The following is a 22,096-nucleotide window of genomic DNA, read 5'->3' on the forward strand; positions in this document are numbered from 1 at the left end:
TCAGATGTCACTTAAACCCAGTCACTCAGACTCTCACTAAATACTTACATACTCGTACTTTACCTATAATGTTAATACAATTAGGTTATCTGCTTTTCCAGGCTAAATGGAGCATAGGATAAATCAAATCTGAATGTTATTAGGGTACCATTTGAAGAAGGCACTGACAGGGCACAAAGTAATTCCCTAAGGTGACAGAAGAAACAGAGCCAGTCTTCTTTTTATGGAATGACGACCCTCACCCAGAACTTGTTCTCTCAACTATTTCTGGGGATTTCTCACTTGTCAATTTAAAACCTGTGTAATTGAGTGAGCATATGTTTGTCTGTAGGATGATGGCCTTGTCTGAATCTGTCGTCATAGTTCTTAAATGGATTGTCATTTGTATTTCAGACTAAGGCATTCTCCCCTAGAAATGAAAGCTGTCAAGTAGCAGAAGACAAGACCCCAGACCTCATAGATGGCTGGAAAGACCTAAAATCAGGAATTCTAGAAATGGCTAGCCTTTGACACTTGGCCTAGTGTTTCATCATAAATTCAGGCAAAATGGAAAAACAAGTCAAAGCATATTGCAGGATGCAGTGCCCTGGGTCACTGTGTTCGTATGCACACGGCATTTTTGTTCTGCTCTGATCAGCCCAGTGAAGTAGAAAGGGTAGGCTTTGAAGACAGATCAGGATTTGGATTCTAGTCTTCCTACTTACTAGCTGAATAGCCTTACTTTCATCATCCATAAAACAGGAGTAATAATAACTTCCATTCCAGGTCATTGATAGGATTAAATGAGAATAGAGAGAAAGTGCTAGGCACATAGTAGGAACTCAATAAATATTAATTATTTATTCATTTCCTTCACTTGCCAAGTTTTAATATTATCTATTTTTTTCTTGCCTATACTGTACAATCCCTAGTATTACAAATAACTTTAAATATGTATCTCTGTGTTCTTGGGGTTTTGGGCTGTTTCATTCCTGTTTTCTCAGGGTTCGTTACCTCTGTTTCCATGGTGATTTCCCAGCAATGTGTTTCTATTTCTGCCCTGGCTGACAGTCTCCTTGCTGTGCTTTCCTTCTTTTCTGGTTATGGTTTTTGAAGTACACACAGACCATGGGAAGATGGACCAAGATCCAGACAAGAGTGGTGAGGGAGGCAGGGCCTGATTTCTACCAGGTGGTGAAAATCTCCCCAGGGGATGAACATTCATGGGTTGAAGTCTACCTGAAGAAGTTCTACTGGCCTTTGAGAGTCCTGCCTAGATGGTCCCATGAAGAATAATTTTCTTTCTCGAAGTCCCTAGCCAAGTCTGTTTCATACACAACATGTTTGCATTATTTGGGGTCAGCTCTACTCCAGGAGACTGGACCGGAGCTGGGATTTTGTACAGTTCTGCCCACAGTGCCCACTCCCGATTCTGGTAAAGAGTAAGGGCTCATGGAAGGTGGAACCCATATGGCAGGCATTTTATATAATTAGGACAGATCTGTAATGAAGTCTTTTCTAGAAACACTGCAAGTTAATGCACAAAATTCTGCACACAATAATCTCAAATGCTTCCTGAAGACAACCCTATTTAGGTATTACTAATTTATTTTAGAGTTGAGGAAACTGAGGCTCACAGAGATAAGTAACTTGCCCAAGATCACACACTGCTGGGAGTAAGAAATGTGATTAGAATCCAGGCTCGGCTGAACCTAAATGTTTACCTAATATAGTACACAACTTTTGTAGTAATAATTTCATCCAGGCAACAGAATTGGGAGAGATCCCAGTTTGTCTTAGGCAGAAATGGAAAGCTCTTTCACTAGGATGATTTTTTGAAACACATATATCCAGAGGTCATCAAAACCACATTGTTTGCCAGATCTTCTCCAGCTTTGTTTTTCATTAGGTGGTCTTTATTAGGAATTGATTCATTAAGAACCACAACTTGCCACAGGCAGCTAAAAGTTATTTGCTGCAAAGAGCAGCAGAGACCAGTTTTATGGCAACAAGAAATGTCGGGTAACAGAGCAGTCAAAGCAAAATGTTAGATTACCTGCTGTCCATGGTAGAACACAGCCAGGAGGAACATGGCCATCAGCAGCAGCGATGCCTCCTTGGTCCCTAGGAAATCTCTGTTGGAAGAAAAAAAGGCACTGATAACCATGGGGGGACTTCAAGGAGACCCATGAGAAAACTGAGGTTCAGAAATGAGTGGTTAAAAAAAGAAAAACACACATCTTTTCAGCACCTATTATGTGATAGTGGCTGCTCTAAGGGTTTGCACATTGGCTAATTCAGAAACCAGTTGATCCCCAAGGGCATGAGGTGACCCAGAACACATATGATGAAAGAGATTCTAGAGTCTAGCGTCTAGATGGTACACTCACAGTAATAATAATGTCTTCTATGCACAAAACACATTTTATAGATTTTAAATGGCCTTTATACTTTCCTATCACAAAATCCATGTGAAGACAAGCAACTTTCCTCCCCACATTTTTAAACATTCTGTTTAACAGACCAGGGTGTAATGCTTGCTGTGTGGCAATCTCAATCCTGAGTGCTTTCATGCTTAAATCCTTATATTAATTCTATGAATTGAACACTATTTTAATTCCCATATCAGTTTTCTTAATCCTTATATCAGTTCTATAAGTTGGGGACTATTGTTACCCCCTTTTAATTATTATATCTTTTGATAAAGACTTTGTTTCTTTTGTGCCTTCTCTTCCTTGAGTAAACCCCAAGTCTCAATGTGCAGTTTTTGTGGAGGCACAGGCTGGAGTGCTTCTGTCCTGGGCTCTCCCAGGCTCTCTAGGAGACCACACGGAAAGGCGGCTGATGATGGTCAGTGGTAAGTGTATACTTAAACACTGACGTGACTTTCAGACTTCAAAGGAATTCAGAAGGTGGCCAGAGAAGCTGCTGTTTGATTCAGAATGCTTTCTTTCATTTTGGTTCAGTGTGAGGCCTTCCTCAGGACAAGCTGGAGGCCAGGAGGCAAAGGGTTAGTGGAAGCAACATTGGAATTGGAAATAAACTGTCCCTTTGATGGCTTTGATTGCTAATGAAGAAAACCCCAAATGAAAATGCCCAAGTACAACCATCTCCATGGATGTCGGGACTTGCCTTACATCACCTGGTGTCCTATTTCCCCCAGGTTTTTCCATCTCAGGTAATGCCCCTTCATCTATTCACCCAGGTGCTTGAGCCAAAAGCCAAAACAAAACTAGGATTCAGTCCTCATCACCTCAGCCCCATCTAACCCGTAGTTAAATCCTGTACCCTCTACCACCAAAATACATCCCCAGTCCATCTGCTTCGTCCCATGTCCCCCTCCACCACCTGAACATGGCCACTATGATCTCCAACAGCCTCCCAACATCACTGTCTACAGTTTATTTTGTACATGGTTGCCAGAATACTTTTTACTACTAAAACCAGATCATGCTACTCCCTTGTTTAATCTCTTCCCAACCACAAGCACAGATGTACTTGGAACTCACTCAGAAGTAAGTCTGGTGTGGCTTAAGGAAACAATGGGACCATCACAGATGAGACGCAGTGTCTAGAGGGAGAAGTAGAGTATGCAGCAAGGTGTTATACCAGGGAAATCTCAAGTTTTCCCTTTTCTGTTCTTGCTGGAGACCAGCAGAAACAGTCCAGGGCTCAGGGAAATGGGGGCTTAGCACCAGCTGCCAAGACCAGTTTTTCATCTAGCTTTATGCTGAAAAACCTTCCCAGCTTATACTGGGCCAGGCACAGTTCAACTCATCAGGATTGGACAGGGACTTAGGAGTGAAAATGTACATTCTTAGGGAGGTATTATGCATATGAGGGTTAAGAGAACCAAATAACTCTGTGGGCTGGGACAAGAGTCAAATCTGTGAATACCTTGGAGAAAAGATGTTAACAATAGATGATACTAATTATTATGCTTCTATAACCCCAGGGAAGCACATAATTATTGAGTATCTACTGTGTGCTAGGCATAATATTCTGGGATGTAGAGATGAAGAAGCCACGTTGTCTCTGTCCTCGAAATATTAAGTAAGAGAAATAATCAAATACACAGATAATTTTATAATATGATACACTCCGTGGAAAGGGTACATCCTTGTTGCAACAGGAATACATGGGGAAAAAAGCAATGCAGGCTGGGTGTTCAGGGAAGGCTGAAGAGCTGAATCCTAAAAGACAAGACTTCACAAGGAAAAGGTAGGATGGATTCTCTAGGTACAGGACATCTATTTTGCTTAGCTTGCTGGTTTATAGGTCTCTAATATGGGGATAAAAAATAAATGTCATATATCATGTTTGAAGCCACATGTAGACTCAGGAAGAGAGAGTGCTAACAGAGCTGTCCACTGTGAGTGCTAAAGTGAAGAGGGCTGGACTGTGAGCCACACATTGTCACCCTGCATTTTAGGGCTGAGGAATCATCCATCTATTCATGAATCCATGAATCCATGAATCCATCCATCCATCCATCCATCCATCCATCCATCCATCCATCCATCCATCCATTGTTCCATCCTTCCAGCCATCCACAGTCACCATCAGGCTTATTTTGAGGACATAGACACAATCCAGTACCATCCTTTTATTCTTTCATGTCACTTAATTCTCTAGCCTCTGAAGTTTGTGGACTCCTGAAAAAAGATGGAAGACATGAGGTTTGGACTTATGAAGATCCAGGTTCCAGTATCAGCTTTTCTACTGACCAGTTGTTTGACTTTGGAAAAGTCATTTGACATCCCTGAGCCTCAGTTGAATGTATCTAATAGTGTTCACCTCTATAATTGTGAGGATTAAATGAGTTAATCATGGTAACATGCTTGGCACAGTGTCTGGCCCACATTTCTCCCCTTGCCACCCTGTGAAGTACCTAGCACATCATCTTGCTCACAGTGGTGGAGCTTTAAAAAGTCACTCGCTTACATTGCTTAGTTTGAATGAGCACGTCCTACGTTCAGCTCCTCCTGTGACTTCTTCCCAAACCCCTGCTCTGCCTGGCACTTTGGATATCCTTCGCTTTGCCATACAGAAGACTTTTTTTAAGCCCAGAAATTTATCATTTGAAACACATTTTCAAGAGAAAACACAAATACCTCTTGAATTATTTTGAAAGCAGTGATTGAACAAAAATAGAAAGATGACTAAACTCAGAAGAAAAAGTAAAAGAAAATTATGAACAATCTTTGAGTCATTCACTGAATTTCAGATGGGGAAAAAATAGCCTGAGCAGAGACTGCAGGATATGATAGTAAGTCAGTCAGGCTGAGGAGCATCCCAAAAGAACTGTGGTTTGAAATTAGAAAGTTTTTTTTTTTTTTTTTTTTTTTTTTTTTTTTTTTTTAGTTTCAATGATTCCTTAAAGAACTTCCAAAGAGAGCCAAATGACTGAAATCTGTACTGTATTATAATGCTTTGCTTGATATTGGTTGTCAGGGACTTAAAACCAAGAACATATTGAACTAATTTATTTTTATTAATAAAATCACTGAGTTAATACTACCATCTCTTTATGCTAATAGAAAGGAACATTCTTAAGTGAAAACCCATGTAGCATAATGTAATTTTCAGGCTATAACAGTCTTTAGAGATCATCTTATCTGAAGTATCACAAAAATTAATATTTGAGTGTTATGCATTACATAAATATGCTAATTATGTGAGTTTGGAAACTAACAAAAGTGCACATATAACAAAATAAAAATTGCCCTTAAGCCTACCACCCAGAGAAGACAATGGTTAACTAAATGTCATTTCCTTTTACCCCATACAAAAAAGTATGTTTACAAATTTAGGATTGCATAGCTCTCATACTGTTTTGTAAGCTACTTCAGACTTAGTAAAAATTATGAAAATGATTTCAAGTAATTAAGTACCTTACACTGTGCACTTAGCAGATTTATTCTATTCCATATTATGTGCACCACACATAATGTAATATGTCTTGAAGGCTTTTATTTTACAGGTAGAGACAGGCCCACAGAGGAGTAGTCATTTTCCCAAGGTCACACAGCTCATTTGTGTCGGAGCCAGGATGAAAACTCATATCTTAGGCACCAAATTCAGCATGTTCATTATAGCACATTTGACCACGAATTTTTAGTTTATTATTAATTCCCAATTGCTTCTATGACACTCATAATAAACCATTCAGCTTGAATTTACCTTTTATTCTGTTGTCATAATAATGACTGTACTCATTAAGTGCTAATTTGATGCCATACTCTAATAACCACTTTACACATTCTGTCTACTAAGATAGTATTATCCCCATTCTAGAAAAAAATCCAAGACTGAGATGTTAAATCATTTAACCAAACTAGCTAGTGAACAGTGAAGACTAGCTATCAATACAGATCTCAGTGATATTTTCAGTAGCTACAATGCCCTCCTCTATGTACCTACTTACAATTGCTTGCCTGTAAGGTCCTAAAGGATAAAAATAATGCCTTATTCATCTATGAACCTGCAGGGCCTAGTAAAAGCCCTGAATGTAATGTGTATTGGATGGATACGTGGATGCATTCACGAAGGTCATGTGATGTTGGACAAATGCTATTTGGCTTTGACCCTACACGTGGATTATTTCCTGGTTGTTCATACCTCGTATCGACCCTGCTCTTTCATGTGGACTAATGCAATAGCTGGAACTGGTTCAATAATTTGTGGACTCACTATAAAATGAAAATGCAGGGGTTTCTTGAAATTTTTTTTAGAGAATTTCAAGATGGTGAAAGCAGGGCATTAAACAAAGCCAGGCCCTTCTGAAGCCCTATGTGAATACACAGGCCACATGTGCATGAAGCTGGTCATTGCAGTTGCCTCCCAAATAGTCTTTCTGCATCCATTCTTGTCCCCATCTAGTCCTTTACATGTAGCAGACAGTGTTCTTTTAAACAACCCCAACTTCTCATTGCTTAAAATCCTTTTGTGCATCCCAAAACCTTCTTGATTCTTTTAAATTTTATTTTTAATTGACATGTAATAATTGTACATATTTATAGGGCACAGAGTGATATTTCAATACATGTGTACTCTGTGTAATGATCAAAGCACATTAATTAGCATATTCACTACCTAAAATATTTATCATTTCTTTGTGAACATTCAGAATCCTCTCTTCTAGCTATTTAAAAATATACAGTAAATTATTGTCAATTATAGTCACCCTGCAGTGCTATAGGACACTAAACATATTCCTCTTATCTAGTTGAATTTTGTATCTATTAACCAACCCCTCTCTGTAGGAAGGACTGATGTGTTATACAACACTGATGTGTTATACAACAAACTGCAGGTGTCTGTTTTCATGATTGGGTAGCAAGTCTGCATCACTTATCTTAATTATACTTTTGTGGCACTGAATTTGGAAATGTAGCATTTGCCTTGAAAGGCTGAAGATGATGGATGGGAAGTGTGTCCAAGTTCAAGTGTACTGTACCCTATGATTTGTATTCATATTTTGTATTGTGTAACTGAGACTGATGAGGTGCACTTGGCCCAAGTTAAGTAGTTTCTATCATAAACCTGGAAAAGTTCCTGTTTTAAGGCTGAGCCTGGAGAAGATCAGTTCTGCTTCTAAAAAGTCTGATGTGTCTTTATGCAGACATTGTTTTCTGCAACAGTATGGTCACTGATGAGGCACTTGAGGATGGAAATCATGAATCGTATTTGAAGAATGTGGCTAACCTCTTCACTGGGTCCTGTCCATACTGACCTAATTTTTACTTTTTAGTTGAGCAGACTTTGATTGATTTACTCTGGTGTGGTCTGTGCCTGGTCTTTCTGCCTCTCTGCCTCATTATTGATTCGTCAGCATTGTGGCCACGCAGGCGGTCATCCTGTGACACTAAAGAGACTCAGCTGCATGAACTAAAGTTATCCTGGAGGACCACTTCCCCAGGATCTTTCAGCCACAGTACTGGGCATGGCAACAAAGTTGGAGACCTCCTAGGTTTATTTTCACTTTTCTAAATATTCTTGTATAAACGTGACAGTAGGACTGGAAATGGTTCAGTGAAAAGTACATTGAACATGGTTGGCATAAAGAACTGCATTCCAGAGCCGACTTTGTCATATACTAGTAGTTCATAGTTTCCCTATCATTAAAAGAATGCTCAATCTTCCTACTTTCGAAAAGAGGAAGATGACACTCACATCAAAAGATTATCAAGATGTTTAAATGAGATTATAAGTTAGAAGGAGACGTGAACTATTAAGTATTGTATACACATGAGAGAAAATTGATATATGGCTACTATCATCAGTCTTTACAATTCTGCTTATTTATGAGGACTGTGTGGACCAATCAGCCTTTCCAATGTAATAAACAAATGGGAATCAAACGGAAACAATTTAGGTCAGAAAAAATCTTTTCCCCACCACATGGCTTCTAGATTCTGCCAGTGCCAATTTTCTTTAATTCCCTCCAAATGCTTTTAGATAAGTGTTTTTCCTATGTATTATCTATTTTAACTCATTCTCATTTGTGAGGGCCTCATCTGGTAGTATATTTTATGTCTGAAATGCCTTCAACATCTAACATTATTGGTACAATCTTGCAAGGATTATTTTGGTAACCATGGCTTATCTGCAACCTAGAGATCGCTGAGAAGCCCCTACACATGCTGTTTAGTCCCCAGCTGCCAGAGAGTGGAGAGAGCAGTGTTACGAATGAAGTTGTGGGTGTGTGGGGTGGGATGGGGTGGGAGGCAGCTAGATACCAAAACAAAAGGCAGAGGTGGTATTTGTCGCTTTTGTAAGCACCTTCTTTGTAACAACAGGGGTGCAGTAGATCTTAAGACATGTTGTTGAATTAAAATATATGTTCTTGATGTTCTGCTGGAAGCAGAGGAGTGGTATGAATACTGTCGATATAGGAGTTAAGAAGAAATTGTTTAGGTAGATAGTGAGGGTATGGAAGTCTTCATTAAGGTTTTACTTTTAATGAAAAGCATCCCCAAATTATTTTCCTTTCTAACAAGGGCAGACTGTAAAATCCAGCTGCAGACACAGATGCTGGCAAATTGTGCCAATCATGTTCAAGATGGTGGCACCATCTTCTCTTTGTCATCCACATGTACAGTTAGGAGCAGACAAGATGGCGCTGGTCAACTGGAAAGCCATTTACATAATAAGATTAGGTTGGCCAATTTTCCCAGCACCATTTATTAAATAGGGAATCCTTTCCCCATTTCTTGTTTTTCTCAGGTTTGTCAAAGATCAGATGGCTGTAGATGTGTGGTATTATTTCTGAGGACTCTGTTCTGTTCCATTGGTCTATATCTCTGTTTTGGTACCAGTACCATGCTGTTTTGGTTACTGTAGCCTTGTAGTATAGTTTGAAGTCAGGTAGCATGATGCCTCCAGCTTTGTTCTTTTGACTCAGGATTGTCTTGGCAATGCGGGCTCTTTTTTGGTTCCATATGAACTTTAAAGCAGTTTTTTCCAATTCTGTGAAGAAACTCATTGGTAGCTTGATGGGGATGGCATTGAATCTATAAATTACCTTGTAAACTAGTTCAACCATTATGGAAAACAGTATGGCAATTCCTCAAGGATCTAGAACTAGATGTACCATATGACCCAGCCATCCCACTACTGGTTATATACCCAAAGGATTATAAATCATGCTGCTATAAAGACACATGCACACGTATGTTTATTGCGGCACTATTCACAATAGCAAAGACTTGGAATCAACCCAAATGTCCATCTGTGACAGACTGGATTAAGAAAATGTGGCACATATACACCATGGAATACTATGCAGCTATAAAAAAGGATGAGTTTGCATCCTTTGTAGGGACATGGATGCAGCTGGAAACCATCATTCTTAGCAAACTATCACAAGAAGAGAAAACCAAACACCGCATGTTCTCACTCATAGGTGGGAACTGAACAATGAGCTCACTTGGACTCGGGAAGGGGAACATCACACACTGGGGCCTATCATGGGGAGGGGGGAGAGGGGAGGGATTGCATTGGGAGTTATACCTGATATAAATGACAAATTGATGGGTGCTGACGAGTTGATGGGTGCAGCACACCAACATGGCACATGTATACATATGTAACAAACCTGCACGTTATGCACATGTACCCTAGAACTTAAAGTATAATAATAATAAAAAAAACCAAGATAATAATAATAATAAAAAAAAAGAACTTAAAAAGGAAAAAAAAAAAAAAAAGATTAGGTTGGGGCAGCCAGCTTTCCCCATGCTCTGGGTAAACATCATACCTGATCAAACTAATCTGTGAGCCTATGTAAATCAGACACCACCTCCTCAAACCTGGCTATAAAATCCGGCACATCTGCTGCTGGTCAGTCTTTCCTCTCGGAAGTCCCCTCTCTCACTAAAGAGAGAGCTAGTTTCCTTTCTCTTCCTTTCTCTTTCTTTTGCCTATTAAACCTCCACTCCTAAACCCCTTGTGTGTGTCTGTGTCCTAAATTTTCCTGGTTCAAGACAACAAACCCAGGTATCTACCCCAGACAATGTAGCTGCTTCATACTGGAGACTTCACCTGGGATACCAAGTACAAAATTCATTGAAATGGTGAGTAGAGGAGTGGACTCCAACTCTGTCCCTTGGTTTCAGAGCTCTTGGCCTCCATTTTAGAACTAAATCAAATCAAATCAATAACAGGCGTCTGTCAGCCAGTTAAAAATATGGTTAGTGTTGCTGCCGTTCTTAAAGACTCAGATATGATGCTTACTGGGGAGAACATGGAGAATCCCCCAGTACCTACGGATTGCTGGGCATGTTGGCCATGTTTGAACCAACTTCCTTTCATGGAGGACTTAGCCATCATGTGGGGCTGGAAGAGGTTCTGGAGCAACTGAGGATTTCTGACTGGGGCTAACCCCTGGGGTTATCCAAAGGCTTCTGAACTGACCCCAGCCTCCAACTGCCTGATGGACTGTTGGCAACAAGATCTCCAACTTTCCTATTGTAATTTCCTCCTTTCCTGTCTGAGACAGCCATGTCTTCTATCCTCTCTGTGTATGCAGTGTGGGGAAAATTTTACAGTTCAAGGAAGTAATCTTGTTTGGCAAAATTAGGGAATGTCGTAGTAACCGGGCATATAGCTCAAGGGAAGGCGTACTTGTGATTTTTGAGGAACAGAGGGTCCTTCCCCATCCACAGTGAGTGTCTCTCTCTGTCCTTGGTCTGGAGGGCACATGGCACTTCCAGGTCTCTCTCTGCCCTTGGTCTGGAAAGCGTGTGGCAGTTCAAGGTTAACAGCGCCACCTAGTGGAAGAGGGATCTTGTCCAGAAGGCAGATTGTCGGTCTTTTTCTGAAACACCCTAGCTTCTCAATTCTCCCTTTTCGTGCCCCCTACTAAAAACCAGGCTTTATGCTGCTTTGGTGAATGGGAAAATTCTGCCTTCAACAATTAGGAGTAAAATATCTTCTGAAACCAAATTTTAGTCTTGATACTGTTCCATCAGCAGATAAATGGCCATTTGGTCCCTACGTTCTTTTAAGGCACCTATTATGTCTCCAATTAGAGTGGTACTTATTTAGTAAGGGGGTTTTAAGTTTGGAAGTTAACCAGAACCATTCTTGGAGGTTGAACAGTTTAGCACAGGTGATAATGGCAGGATACAGAGCTCAAACCAGCACACTTCCTCTATAAACGGGGGAAGTACAACAGTTGCCCGGATGCGAATGTCACATAGTCTCTCCTGAGATCCATTTTGTTTTGGCAGGGGGAACTAGGCAGGTCACACAAGTCTAGGAAGTCAAAGAGAAATCACAGGCAGAGGACTAGAGTTGCGTGTGTGAGCGTGACAAATCCCAATCACCTAGTTCCTCTGGTTCCATGGCGGAGGTCATGCCTGCAACCACAGGTGGCACATTCAACAAGGTGCCTGGACCCAGGAGCCATGGAGGGAAAACAGCAGGGAGGATACCCCCCCACGGTCTTCCCTTCCACCCTGGGTCATACCAAAAGGAAGGAGCCTAAAGGGACACCTTTTTCTCACTTCTCTTTCAAAATGGGTAACAGACAGTCTTCAGCTTGCACCCCTCTGGAGTGCATTCTAAAGCATAAGAACTCCTTTGACCCTGAGACTTTGAAGAAAAAGTGGCTCATTTTCTTTTGCACAAGGGCATGGCCTTTTTACAAGACCTTTGCATTCATTGCAAAATCAACTCAGCCCTTTTAGTAGTCACATCAGGCAGACCCAAGAGGAATGATTCCCCAAAACTAGAAAAGCAATTTCTGGGGGAACTGTATGAGGCAGCTATTGGTTGTCTAAGTCCTTACAGTCCACTGTATCTGGGGCCACCTCCAACCATGCCACCAACTATTCCACCTCCACCATCTCCAAAATTTCCCACTCCCCCACCTTCGCTCTTATCCCTACAGGAAATGCCCAATGGAGGTGATGCCACAGGGTTCAAGTGCCCTTATTATTGAAGTCTCTCTTAGCAAATAAAGGGAGACTTAGGCCAATTTCCTGATGACCCTGATATGTATATAGAAGCCTCCCAAAACTTTGATATTTCACCTCTCATGGAGGGATGTTATGCTGCTCTTAAGCCAAACCCTAATGGCAGCTGAAAAACAGGCAACTCTGCAGGCAGCACAGAATTTCAGAGATATGCAGTATGTCTCCTATGGTAGGCCAAAAGGAAAAAGAGAAATTAGGACATCCAAAGAAACACCTTTCAAGATATTTCCCCTGAAACATCATTCCCAATAGGAACAGAAGCAGTACCTCTTGACAATCCTTTTTGGAACCCCCAGGTTTTCTATGGTGTTTTTCCTTCTTTCATGGTTTAAAAGCTCCTATCTCTTCTTTTATAATATTCCTCCAAACTAAGAAAAGTTAATATTCCCAAACTTTAAAATGCTTTGCTTAGAGTTGAGCTAGGGGGAAGGGCATCTAGGAGCCTGACATGCCAGCAAAAGGGTAAAAGTTTTTTTTTTTTTTTTTTAAACCAGTCAAGCTTTTGGCTTCTCTCTCCCTGTGAAAGCTGGTAAAGAGGATAATAAGAATCATTGTTTATATTCTCCATAAAGTTTTAACTAATGAGAAAGGCATTTGTGATGCTGGTCTCAAGCTGTAGCCAAACTGGTGTGCTTTGTGTATCTTTTTGGTTCTGTCAAAAGAAAGGGTACCTTAGGTTAGGATGCAGACCCAGGACCCCGTAAGCCTGCTGTTCAATCCAGCCCAACAAAATGATCAGTAACAAACTTGGCTACAGGCTCTCATCTTGTTTCATGTCCTTGGGAACATGACCTGTAATCAAATGGCAATATTTTGTTTTAGTCTCTGCCATTTTACAATGGTGGCTGTCTTTCTGTAGTAAGTCAGCTACTGGGTGGGGGCCACAAACTCATATAAGCCAGTTTATTGATCTGGGTGGGCATGCTGATCCATCAAGGGCAGGGTTTACAAAATATCTTAAGCACTTATCTTGAGAGCAGTTTAGAGAGGGTCAAAATCTTGCAGCCTCTAGCTGTGTGACTCCTAAGCCATGGTTTCTAATCTTGTAGCTAGTTTCTTGATCTGGTTCCCAGGCAAGAGGGAAGTATATCTTAGGAGGGGGCTGATATCATCTTTGTTTTGGACTGTGAACTGTAAACCAGGTTTCTCCCAAAGTTGGTTCAGCCTACCCCAGGGATGGACAAGGACAGCTTGGGGGCTGGAAACAAAATGGAGTTGTTTGGGTTAGATTTCTTTCACTGTCTCAGTCACATTTTTTCAATAACATTTGTAAAGCTGCTTATCACCCCTTTAAAAATACCTCATACACTTGAGGTTAAGTCATAACCTAATTAAGGCTTGTTGGTTTCACCTGGGAGGTTACTTTTTGCAAACTTCAAAAGCTGAAAATGTTAACTGCTTGGTATAGCTGAAGTCAAGTAACAAGGGATTTAAAAAGTTTTTCTTAAAGAGAGCTCAGAGTAATTAAAAGTGGATATCCAAGTGACAGGTATATTTAAAAGGCCTTTATGTTTTTCTCTTCTTCAATCTTGTTTTCCTGGAAGAAATTTTTTTTTTCTTTTCAGTTGACTGGATTATTTTTCTTCATTTTGTTGTCTTGCTACTTTTAATGCACATAAGAGAAACCCTAAGATAACTTCTAGTAGCCTGGGACTCCTTGGGAAAAACAGAGAGGTGCCATAGACCCTGTTTTGGGGAAAAAAAACCCTCTGTTTTCCTCATGAAACCTCAGAAATTAAAAGCAGATAGTTCCCTCTCAAAATCAAAAGCTCTGTTCTGTTTTGCATTGTATTATCTGACAGTTTTGAGTTTTAGGGGTATCAAATTACTTCATATTATGAGAGAGCTTTGGTGTGTAATAACTAGGTAGGAAATATATTTTAAGGGATGACTAATAGTAGTTATGGAGGAATACTTAATCCTTTGTACATTTGAATCAGAGAAGCATGCTCTTTGTCACCTGAAAGATGTGAATACATTCCCACTCTCCTCTGAGAGATGCGACTCCAAAGGGGGATGGGCTGATTACAAAGTAAGCCGATTGTCTTTGGGTTGCCTTGCAATGAAATGCATGGTAGAAGCACTGCACTGTCTTCCCCCACAGAATCTCCCTCCTTTTGGGGATCCAAGATCCAGTACAAAACGGCACCCTTAATTTTGGGGATCTGTCTGTCTTCAGCTGTGCCTGCATAGTATGCCCTAGAAAAGGATGCTTTTGTGACCCTATTCCTCCAAGGGATCCACCCTGAATCCAGTAATCAAATTAAGAAACTGGCAAATGAAAAATCTTATGAGTGCTGAATCTTCTGTCTGTGTCACTATATATGTGTTGTGTGTAATGTCTATAAAAATAGCTCTAGTTGACTGGCTTAAAGAAAAATAAGTTCTTAAATATTTTTTAAGTTATTATAAACTACGGAGATAACTAAACTTCTTTGTCAGTCATGTTTTTAACTGTAACTACCCTGAAAATTTTGTCATTCACAGACAATTGTTGTCTTGCTTTGTTTCTTCTCAAAAGGTGGTTTATAATCAAGCTTTAACAGGTATTCACAAATGCAGGTTTTTAACAGTTTTGAATGTTGTAACATTGGAATGGAGAAAAAACCATATGGGACTCATGAAGAACTGAAATGTCCACGAATGTCAAGCATAACAAGAGTTAACTAAACGGACTGCACTCAGAATGCTAAAAGAATCTTTTTGACTTTTGCTTGGAATATTGCTGACCCTTATTTTGTTTTTCAGAGTCAAGGGAACTTATTCTGAACTATTTATGGCCTTTAATAATTGTGTAAATTATACTCCTGTGAACAAAATTTGGAGCATGTTTCTTTTTCTCTGCCTGGTTCCTCTAGAATTTGGAAAATATCTGCGAGTACTCTTAACTTACAGCAATATAGTCATTTGCGTAAGGTCAATAAGAATCCATTTTCTTCCTTTGCAACAGGACACAATTGGAAAAGCTGGTTATTTTATCAAGGTTTTGACCGGAACGGTATGCTTCCCTTTAAGAATTCAATCTCGACTTGCAGAGATGAGAAAAGTCCCATGGGGAGAACTAGCCTCACACCTTGTCTACACATGCCCCATATAGGGTTCCTAACCTGTGGTCAGTAAATAATGTCACCTTCTAACAGGTCCAGGAGCTCCAAGTTTATCTTGGGATCTTAAGAGAGAAGAATCACCCAACTCACAGGTATTTGAAGATCCAAACCTGTGACTGGGCTTGGCTTTAAAAGGTCTTATCTGAGATTCCTTGTGGAACAGAGTTCCATCAAAGCCAGTCCAAAAGGACTATACAGAAATAATTATTCTTCCTGCACTTAATACAAATAATCAGGCCAAGAATAAGACTAAAGTTCATTCATAATTTGTTTTTACCAAAAATGAGGACTGGAGAGAGAAATTATGCTCCAAAGCTTATCAAACATTTGTCACTAAATCTTAGTCTCATTTATTGTTTTTAAGCTTTTTGCCTACAATTCAGACTGACCCCGCTCATTCCTATGAATCAAGTGGTGGTCTCCTGATCTTGGAAGAAGGATCAGGAGACCACCATTCTTGGAAAAAAGAATGGGTAATGTAAAAATCTAGATCAATATGCTAGTTCTGGGCAATTATACTGCAAATTCTGCCAGGTAGTGAAAGTTGGTGGGGTGCCCATAACTCAGAGGTTTCTTTTTTTGGAAAAATAAAACCAAGGAACTTCATAGACCCCCAAAAGGACATTCTATATCTTGGAATGTAATTTTAGATGGAAATAATCTACTACATCACACTTGTGGAAATTGCTATACTCAATCTATTTGCAGTGAGACTATATACTGTAGCAACTTCTAACTGGAATATCAGAGATTTTCCATTGCTGTAGTACTTTGCTTAATTATTATCCTTATAGCAGGGATAATAGTTACCAACAGAAAGGAAACATGAAAATTTTACTATCACGGAGTCTGCTAGACCTCCTTGTTGGGTTTGGTAATATGTCACACCCTGGCTATGCAAAGAAGGTTATAAAGGAAAGAGATTTTATGTAAGAAAGGATCTTGTATGATAAATGCTTGTTCTAAACACAATAGTTGGTTGTTTAAAAGAAGGACGTTTAGGACAAGTCAGAAGGTTTAAACATGTCATAGATGGTTCGTGGAAGTCATTAAAGGGTTATAAGGAAGGTAATACTTGTGCTAAAAAGAATAGTTTGTTGTTTAAAAAATACTTGTTTAGGACAAGTTGGAAAGTTTAAGTGTGTCTTAGATGGCCTGTGGTAGTCATGAAAGGATTAATAATTGCAGGAAAGATTTAGCCAAGGTTAACACTAAAGTGACTCTAGCCACCCAAATCCAATGCCACTTATCCTAAAAGGAATGTTACTTCTATATTAACATTTCAGCAACATCTGGTGGAGGTAAACCAGTGTTACAACCCATTGGAATGGCTGACAGTAATCAAACTCCAAATGGTGCTGCAGACAGAACCATGCATGAACGTGCCTTTCTTTGAAGGACCCTTAGATTGACCCCAGCAGGAGCCCTGGCTGCTGTTCTTCACCCAACGCCCTTTTCAGTAGGAAGTAGCCAGAAAGCATTGTCGTCCAACACCCCTAACAGCAGTTAGGGTTACCAATCCAGAGGGAGGAATGATACAGGAGTTAAGAAGAAATTACTTAGGCAGATAGTGAGGGCATGGAAGTCCTCAGTAAAGTTTTCCTTTTAATGAAAAGCAGCCCCAAATTATTTTCCTTTCTAACAAAGGAAAGCCTGTAAAATCAAGCTGCAGACATAGGTACTGACATTGTGCCAATCTTGTTCAAGATGGTGGCTCCATCTTCCCTTCTCTTTGTCAGCCATGTGTACAGTAAGGAGCAGACAAGATGGCGCCAGTCAACTGGCAAGCCCATTTTCATAATAAGGTTAAGGTAGAGGGGTCAGCTTTCCCCACATAATATGACATCATACCTGATTGAATCAATCTGTGAACCCTGTATAAATCAGACACTATCTCCTCAAACCTGACTATAAAATCTGATGCATCTGCCCCGACCAGTCTTTCCTCTCAGAAGTCTCCTCTCTCTCAATAGAGAGAGAGCTGTTTTCCTTTCTCTTTCTTTTGCCTATTAAATCTCCACTCCTAAACTCCTCATGTGTGTCCATATCCTAAATTTTCCTGGCATGAGATGATGAACCTTGGGTATCTACCCTAGACAATGTGGCCACTTCACTGTCATTGTCTCTTCCAAACTTTAGACTAAAAGGAGGGTGGGTTTGTGAGGGAGACTCCCTCCCAGCACATCACCTACAAGGTGTTGCTAGAACCAGCAAAACTGATGCTCTTATTAAGTCTGTTTTATTGCCTCCCTGAATTAAAAACATGCCCACTGATGAGTAGAAACAGGTGCCAGAACTCGATTCTAACCTGAATTACGATGCATTAATGCATTTCAGTATTTTGCCTATGTTTTAAGAAGTCAACAAGGCATAGGTAGTGTGGAAATAGTATCTTCTGATGATCAGTTGGAATACATACCTAATAAAGACTATGAGAAGACAAAAACACTAAATGCTTTGGAACAAGCCAGAAGACTTGGGCAAATAGAAAAAAAAAAACACATTAAATGTGAAGTATGACACAAATCCAAAAAAAATTGTGCTTATAGGTTGAGGAGCACATATTATAAGGACAACAATGAGAAAAAATTCTAAGGGTTGTGAATGATAGTTGGCTTACTGTGAATCAATTATGTAATATGATTCCAAATGAGTTAATGCTTCTTTCAGTCACTCAATCATTTAATATTTCATTCTACAAATATTTAATTGGACACCTTGCCAGATAACCCTAAGTGCTTACTATATGAGCATGAGTAATGGTCCTTGTCTTCAAAATTTCCTATTTTAATGGAAGAGAAAGACATGAAAATTAATTACTTCAACACAGTGAGGTAAATGCAGTAATAAAAACTTATATACATGGATTAGAAAATGAGGAATGGCCAAAGACGGTTTTGCCAAAGAGAGTGTAAGTTTGAATACAGATCTGTTATTTACTGCCCATGTGAACCTGGGTAATTGCTAACTTCTCTTAGCCTTTGTTCTTCAAAATGTTACTCTGAAGATTAAATAAAGCACATAAAATGCTTGATACACATGTAAATTAGACATTAGTATCTAAAGTTTATAGAGAACTCATATTCTGGCTATTGCGAATACTGCTGCAATGAACATGAGAGAGCAATCTGAAACTATTCTTCAGTGGATAAATGGATAATGAAAATGTGGTATATGAACACAATGGAATACTATTTAGCATTAAACCAGAAGGAAATCCTGCCACTTGCTACCACATGGATGAAACTGGATGACATTATGTTAATGAAATAAGCCAGGCTAGAATCTGGGTCTGGGACTTCCCAGCCTCCAGAACTGTGAGAAATAAAGATCTAATATTTATACTAGTCTGTAGTATTTTGGTTATTGGCTGCCTGAGCTGACTAATACAGACAGATGATGTATATTTCACTTTATCTATGAGCAAATTGAGCACGGGGTCACTACTGGTAGGCCTAGTATTGTTGACAAAATTGCATGTTATTACTTATATGTGGAGTCTAAGAATTTTGAACTCATAGAAGCAGATAGAAAAATTATGATTACCAGAGACTTGAGGAGGGGTGTGTGTGACATGAAATTGAGGAGATTTTAGTCAAAGGATACAAAATTTTAGATAGGAGAAATAAATTCAAGAGATCTGTTGTAAAACATGGCAACTATAGTTAATAGCAATGTATTGTATACTTGAAAATTGCTAAGACAGTAGATCTTCTGTGCTGTCACCACACACATAAAAAGCATGTGAAGTAATGCGTATGTTAATTGGCTTGATGTAGCCATTCTACCACATATGCATCAATCAAAAAATCATGTTTATACCATAAATGTATACAATTATTTGTTAATTAAAAACAAAAATAACTCTCACAAATTCAACAAGAAAATGATGAATAACCCAATAGAAAACTGAGTAAAGGATATGAGCTGGCAATTCACATAAAATAAAACCCAAATAGCCAATAAACAAACACAAGATGCACAAGCTTATGCATAATAAGAGAAGCACAAATGTAAACAGTGCAATAAAATGCACACTCAACCTAACAAGTATTTTAAAAATCTAACAGTATAGGTGGGAATGAGAGCAACAGGACCACTGCTTATAAGAGGAAAATCGTGTCAGTCACATTGAAAAGCAATTTGGCAACATTTAAAAAGTGGAAAATACAGATACCCTACAATCCAACAAGCATGCTTTTATATCTACACCCTAGAAGATATGATCAAAGATGGTAATTAAAGCATTTTTTATAATAGGGAAAACTGGTAACAACCTAAATGTCTCTATTAATAAGTCAAAGGATAAACATATTTTGATATGTTTGTATTATTTCATATATACAGACAACAACTAAAATGAAGTCCCTGTATATCAACCTAGATGGATCTAGAAAGATAATATTACATCACAACAAAATAAATATTATAAATAATTTATAGATACAGCCCTAGCTATATGTATATATATGTGTGTGTATATATGTGTGTATATATATTATTTATATAACATGGATGAGAAGGATATATATTAAGTATATCAGAAGTTGGATTTGAGGAGACAGAGGAGAATAATAGTAGAGAAAGGAATTTCAACATCTGAAACACATTATCCTTTTAAAAATGCATAAGAAAATATACTAATTGTTAGCATTGTTTACTTCCAGGGGTTGGTTCATGGGCATTCATATTATTAATTCTGGGCATATTTTCTTAGCCTTCTTGGATTATCTTGACTTTATTCTTTTCCTTTGACTGTTGGCCACTTATTCTGGCCTCAGCTAGTCCTGTGTGCTTCTAATACCAGAGACCAATCAGCCTGGACTGGCTCCTTCCATCACTTCTTGTGTGGGGTCTGTTTACCCCAGTGGCTATGAAAGGGGCCAAGTGATGTCACCAGAAGGTGCATGCAAAAAGGGAACTCTTGCCAATGGGAGAGAGAGGGAAGGAGCCAGCAGACACATTTTTCTGCCTTCCTCTGTCCTGAGACACTTTTTCCCACCTTAGAGCCTGCCCAGAGACATTTCAAATGGCTCTGCGAGTGGATTTTCTGAGGCACCAGCTGAATCTCTTCACAGCCCATGTTGCCAGCAAAATGTAGTGGTAACTTGCATTTGCCTCTCATCCTGTTCTTCCTCACTTCTCTTTTCCCTCACTTTCACTGTCTTGGGGTTTCATTAGCCTTGCCTTGGGCTGTTTTTCTCTAAGGAGTCTGGGTAAGATATTATTTTTTGGACTTTTCTATATTTCAACAGTAATACATTTGTCCCTCAGCATCAGCCCTGTGGATACCAAAATCCATGCATGCTGAAGTCCGTATGTAAAATGGTATAATATTTGCATATAACCTTTACATATCCTCCCCATGCTTTAAATCGTCCTTACTTATAAAACCTAATACAATGTAAATGCTATGTAAATAAGTGTTATACTGTACTGTTTTTGTTTGTAATTTTTTAAAAAAATATTTTCAATCTGAAGTTACTTGAATTCACAATGCTGTGGATATGCAGGACCAACTGTACTATCCTGAGAGAGCATGAGGGCTTAATACACAGTGGCTACTATTATTAAGATTGCTACAGCCAAATTATAAATAGATCCTACAAGTGTTGGAGCCACTAACTTTGAAGAAATCACAAATTATCAGACTTGGAGAAAACCTGAGCTACTATTTAGTCCAAACTTTGATTAATTAATCTGTAATTCACATAAATGATACCACCGAAAAGTCAGGATTTTTGCTGGACTTGTAAACTACAGAATGCCTGATTCGAGATGTAAGTCAATATCCAATCAGGCCTTAAGTTTCAATAATGTGGCGGGCATCATTTTCCCAACAATTCCACTTCCCGCAGAAAGTTGAGCACACTTTGAACTCACAATGGGGGGGCACTTACTCTCCACTGTGGTTGAGGTTATCATAACGCAGAAAGAGGCCTGCGTAGATGGTCTCAGTGAGCAAGGCATAGATGGCGATCATGATCAGCAGCACTGCCAGCTTCAGGACGGAGTTTAGACGGAGGAAAACTGCACAGGTCACCATGGCCAGCACCCCCGTGAAGACAAAGTACTGGAAACAGAGAACGGAGGTGGTCAGATTCAATGGGGGCAGCAGTTCCCTCTCCTAGCCATGGACGCTGGTAGGTCTTACACACATTTGCAGAGAGTTTCCATTTGGAGGTCTCAAGGCCTGCTGTAATTCAACAGGTCCCAAATCAAACTCTTCATTTGCCTACTGCCAAGCCCTACTTTATGGCATCACTATTCACAGCATTTCCCAAGCCAATAACTTTGGTTTCATCTTCGTTGCCTTCTTCTTCCCCACACAGGCCATCCTACATTGGTAGATCCTACTTTTTTTTTTTTTTTGAGATGGGGCTTCATTCTGCCACCCATGCTGGAGTGCAGTGGTGAGATCTCGGCTCACTGCAACCTCCTCCTCCCAGGTTCAAGCAATTCTCCTACCTCAGCTTCCCCAGTAGCTGGGATTACAGGCACGTGCCACCACACCTGGCTAATTTTTCT

General features: G+C 39.6%; 1 protein-coding gene across 2 annotated transcripts in view; it reads right to left on the reverse strand.

Moving 5' to 3' along the window:
- The window catches only part of ADCY8 (adenylate cyclase 8), a 269,745-nt gene that overhangs the window by 32,815 nt on the left and 214,834 nt on the right, over positions 1 to 22,096 (reverse strand). For both annotated transcript variants that reach the window (XM_023222984.2, XM_023222991.2), the window contains 2 exons: positions 21,469 to 21,641; positions 2,036 to 2,114 (listed from right to left, as the gene is read on the reverse strand). In XM_023222984.2, coding sequence (XP_023078752.1) covers positions 2,036 to 2,114; positions 21,469 to 21,641 — 252 coding nt within the window. The remainder of the gene's footprint in view (positions 1 to 2,035; positions 2,115 to 21,468; positions 21,642 to 22,096) is intronic.

This window comes from Piliocolobus tephrosceles, chromosome 7 (assembly GCF_002776525.5).
Source record: "Piliocolobus tephrosceles isolate RC106 chromosome 7, ASM277652v3, whole genome shotgun sequence".
Lineage (NCBI taxonomy): Eukaryota > Metazoa > Chordata > Mammalia > Primates > Cercopithecidae > Piliocolobus > Piliocolobus tephrosceles.